The following is a 4,016-nucleotide window of genomic DNA, read 5'->3' as shown; positions in this document are numbered from 1 at the left end:
ATTGATGAGTCTACCAGGTATAGGTAGGGGGCAAAAAATGGCGGCTGTTTCAAAACCTTAAAAAAACATAAATTTTTCATTCGGAACTCTATATCTTAAAAACTACCAACAACACTAGAAAATCTAAGAGAACATTATTTAAAGGAGAACAAATTTGCTCAAATATTAGCCCTAAAAGAGCTATTTACGTCCAATTTTTCTTGTGATATAGCTTTTTAAAAAGCAAAATCTTCTGAAAGATTAGTAGTTAGCTAATGTTTTTTGAGAAATCTATATCACAGGAACTACCTTCGTAGGAATAGTAGTTTTCATGATATTTGGTAAAATAAATTGATTTATAGTTGTTCGTACAATAAGTTTCATTTATGAAAAACTTCATTTCAGAAACCATTGGACGTACAGATATCTGCCAGCGCTCAAATTAAAACTAGTTAAATTTACTACAAAATAGTTAACTATGTTTATCTTTGTAGGAGTAGTAGTTTTTATGATATTTGACAAAATAAACTCACAAAATGTTAATTTATAGTTGTTCATATAAAATGTTCGATTTTTGAAAAAATATATCTCTAGATCCATAAGACCCACATATGTCTGCCAACACTCAAACAAAAGGAAATTTAACTTACTATAAAGTAGTTTATGACACTTATCTTCTTAGGGGTAGTAATTTTTATGATATTCACATATGAATATAAATTTGGCAAATGAAAATTTGACTGAACAACTATAAATCAATTGATTTAGCAAATTTTACGTAAACTATTACTCCTACGAAGATAAACATCATAACCTACTTTATAGCTCATTAAACCAACTTTAATTTGAGTGCTAATAGACATCTATACGTCAAATGGTTTTTAGCTACCCTATACCTATACTTGGCAGACTCATAAATTTTGACTATTAATTATACATAGTTTTCACTAAAGTAATCAAAAATTGGGGTGAGATAACTGCCTTTTTTCTTCTATTAGGCTCTTGTTCATAAGGGTTGGCGTCCAGGTCTCATAGCCGTTCTCAGGACTTCGTCTGGTCAAAGTGTATCTTACCCTCTCTTCGGTCTTCTTCCTTCTGCTACCTCTTCTGGAACTATAAATCAATTGATTTAGCAAATTTTACGTAAACTATTACTCCTACGAAGATAAACATCATAACCTACTTTATAGCTCATTAAACCAACTTTAATTTGAGTGCTAATAGACATCTGTACGTCAAATAGTTTTTGAGATATAGATTTTTCAATATAAATTCACTAACTACTGATCTTTCAGTACGTCCCATACATCATTTTTATGAAATGTTGCTTTTTAAAAAGCTATACCTCGAAAACTATTTAACGTAAATAACTCTATTAGGGCTCATATTTTAGCAAATTTACTCTTCTTTACATTATGTCGTCTTACCTTTTCTAGTGTTGTAGTTTGTTTTATAGATATCAAGTTTTGAATGAAAAATTAAATTCTTTTTAACGTTTTGAAATACCTGCCATTTTTCATTCCCTCTACCTTTACTCGGCAGACTCATAAGTTTTGACTAGTAATTATACATAGTTTTCATTAAAGTAATCAAAGATTGGGGAAACACAGATTAGAAAACTTCGGAATGTTTGACCCGATATTATTCCATTATGAACCCGTAAGTATCAAAATCAAAATGTGGGACATCTTGGATAGTTTGATTATCCTCATTTTGTTTATCCTTCTGTTTGTATATGTTTTAAGAGAGATTTTTTTTTCATTCATTTATTTATTTGTATTCTTATTTTATTTTATTTTAGTATGATTATTCACCTATTGCCCACAATTGTGTGACAGATTGCAATATCTATCAATAAAGAAAAAGTATTTAAAAAAAAAAATTGTTAGGTAAGTTGGTAAAGAAGACGACGATCCTCTACGAATCGGCAGTCGCGGCCATCCTGGTAACCCACAACTACGGCTACTTCATCAACTCTACCCCGACCAGGTCGACTCCCTACTACAGTCGCTACCAGACGGGACCCTACGAGGAAGTCGCCTTGGACTACTGGTACACCCTCTACTGTGTCTTCGTCACCCTCACGGGCAACGTCATGGGTGACACTGTGTTCCTTCTCATCATCAACCAGATCTGCCACAGGCTGCTTCTGCTCTCCAACACGGTATCCGTCATGGGAAAGCAGGAAAAGAATTCGACGATGGAGAAGATGGACATGCGAGGTGGGGAGTCTGACCAGGAGATCATACAAATGTGTGTTAGGGAACACAATACTTTACTGAAGTAAGTAATGGTATATTAAAAAAGAATCTTATTATAATTTTATGTATTACAAAAAAAAAATATTAAATCTCTGATTGCAACAATCAGATTTTTGGATGTTCGGGGATTTTAGATACTCGGAATTTTGGCACTTGGACTGATTGGTCGGTCGAAATTGTCCCAGAATTTTGGGGTGGACTCAAGTCAACTGATTTACCATGCAGGCACTAGTGCGTCGAAATTATATTTTCATTCAATTTCGTAATATTTTTTATGTCTAAACCCATAGTACAAGAGCCAGGGTGAAAAAAGAAGTTATTTCAGTTATTAATTTTTTTAACGTTTTGAAACAGCTCCCAATTCAAAATGTTTGGTCGAACAACTAGAAATCAACATTTATGAATTTATTTTGTTATACCTGCGAAAATAAAGGTCATAAACTAATTTGAATGCTTATAGACAGCTTATCTGTTCGTTGGATGGCTTTTATAAGATATAGATTTCTCAAAATAAATACTCTAATTGCTGATTTTTCGTTATTTTGTACTGTACTGTTGCTTTGTATATCAAAACTGTATCTCAAGAATAATGGAACGTAAACAACTCTATTAGGTCTCATAGTAAAAGAGCCCAGAAGGAGAAAAAAGTCAGGTATTTCTTTAAAGTTTTTGACTACTTTAATGAAAACTATATATGATTACTAGTCAAATTTGTTGATTCTTCCAAATATACGTAGGGGGATTCAAATGCGCGGCAGTTTCAAAACGTTAAAAAACATTATTTTTTTCTTTCCGAGCTCCCTCTCTTTAAAATTATTAACAACACTAAAAATCTAATTGAACATCATTTAAAGAGGAGTAAATTTGTAAAAATATGAGTCCTACAGATTAAATTAAAGTTAGTTTAATGTGCTATAAAGTAATTAATTACACGTATCTTCATAGGTTGAAGTTCTCATGATATTGAAGTATAAACATGAAATTAACACATGACGTTTTGTCCAAAGCAATCAATTCAACAAATATCATGAAACCTACAACCCCTACGAAGATACGGTAATAATTTTTTTTTATATTACACTAAACTAGCTTTAATTTGAGTTCTAGCAGACATATGTACATCTAATACTTCTTGAGTTATTGTTTTTCATATGTCAAAATGTTTGTCTGAACAGCTAGAAATCAACATTTTGTGAACCTATTTTGTCAAATATCATGAAAACTTCTACTCCTACGAAGATAAACGTAATAAACTACATTATAGTGCATTAAGTTAAATTTGATTTGAGTGCTAATAGACATCTGTACGACAACTGGTTTTTGAGATATAGATTTCTCAAAATAAATTCACTAACTATTGATTTTCCAGAGCATTTTTTATGAAATGTTGCTTTTCAAAAAGCTATATAATGAGAACTATTGAACGTAAATAACTCTGTTAGGGCTTACAGTTTAGCAAATTTACTCTTCTTTAAATTATGTCCTCTTACCTTTTCTTGTGCTGTAGGTAGTTTTAAAGATATCAAGCTTTGAATGAAAAATTAAATTCTTTTTAACGTTTTGAAACAGCTGCCATTTTTTATTCCTACCTATACTTGGCAGACTCATCAATTTGACCAGTAATTATACATAGTTTTCATTAATGTAATCCCAAATTGGGGTGAAATAACTGTCTTTTTCTTCTCTTGGGCTTTTGAGCTGCCAAGTCTTGCGAGCTCTTTTCCGTACAGTTACACGAGATTCAAACCTGCCTCTTACCGTTTTGGAGTATACATC

The 4,016-nt window shown here is 31.8% G+C and overlaps 1 protein-coding gene across 1 annotated transcript in view; it reads left to right on the top strand.

The window, feature by feature from the left end:
• Window positions 1–1,868: 1,868 nt before the first annotated feature.
• The window catches only part of LOC136797133 (uncharacterized), a gene marked incomplete at its 5' end in the record, with an annotated part of 13,021 nt that continues 10,873 nt past the window's right edge, over window positions 1,869–4,016 (top strand). The window contains 2 exons of the mRNA XM_067052851.1: window positions 1,869–2,262; window positions 3,248–3,296. Coding sequence (XP_066908952.1) covers window positions 1,869–2,262; window positions 3,248–3,296 — 443 coding nt within the window. The remainder of the gene's footprint in view (window positions 2,263–3,247; window positions 3,297–4,016) is intronic.

The sequence above is a fragment of the Halyomorpha halys genome, unplaced genomic scaffold, assembly GCF_000696795.3.
Source record: "Halyomorpha halys isolate HHAL.00 unplaced genomic scaffold, Hhal_1.1 Scaffold411.1, whole genome shotgun sequence".
Taxonomy (NCBI): Eukaryota; Metazoa; Arthropoda; class Insecta; order Hemiptera; family Pentatomidae; genus Halyomorpha; species Halyomorpha halys.
Note: the sequence above shows the minus strand (reverse complement) of the source record. Positions and strands in the feature narration are given on the sequence as shown.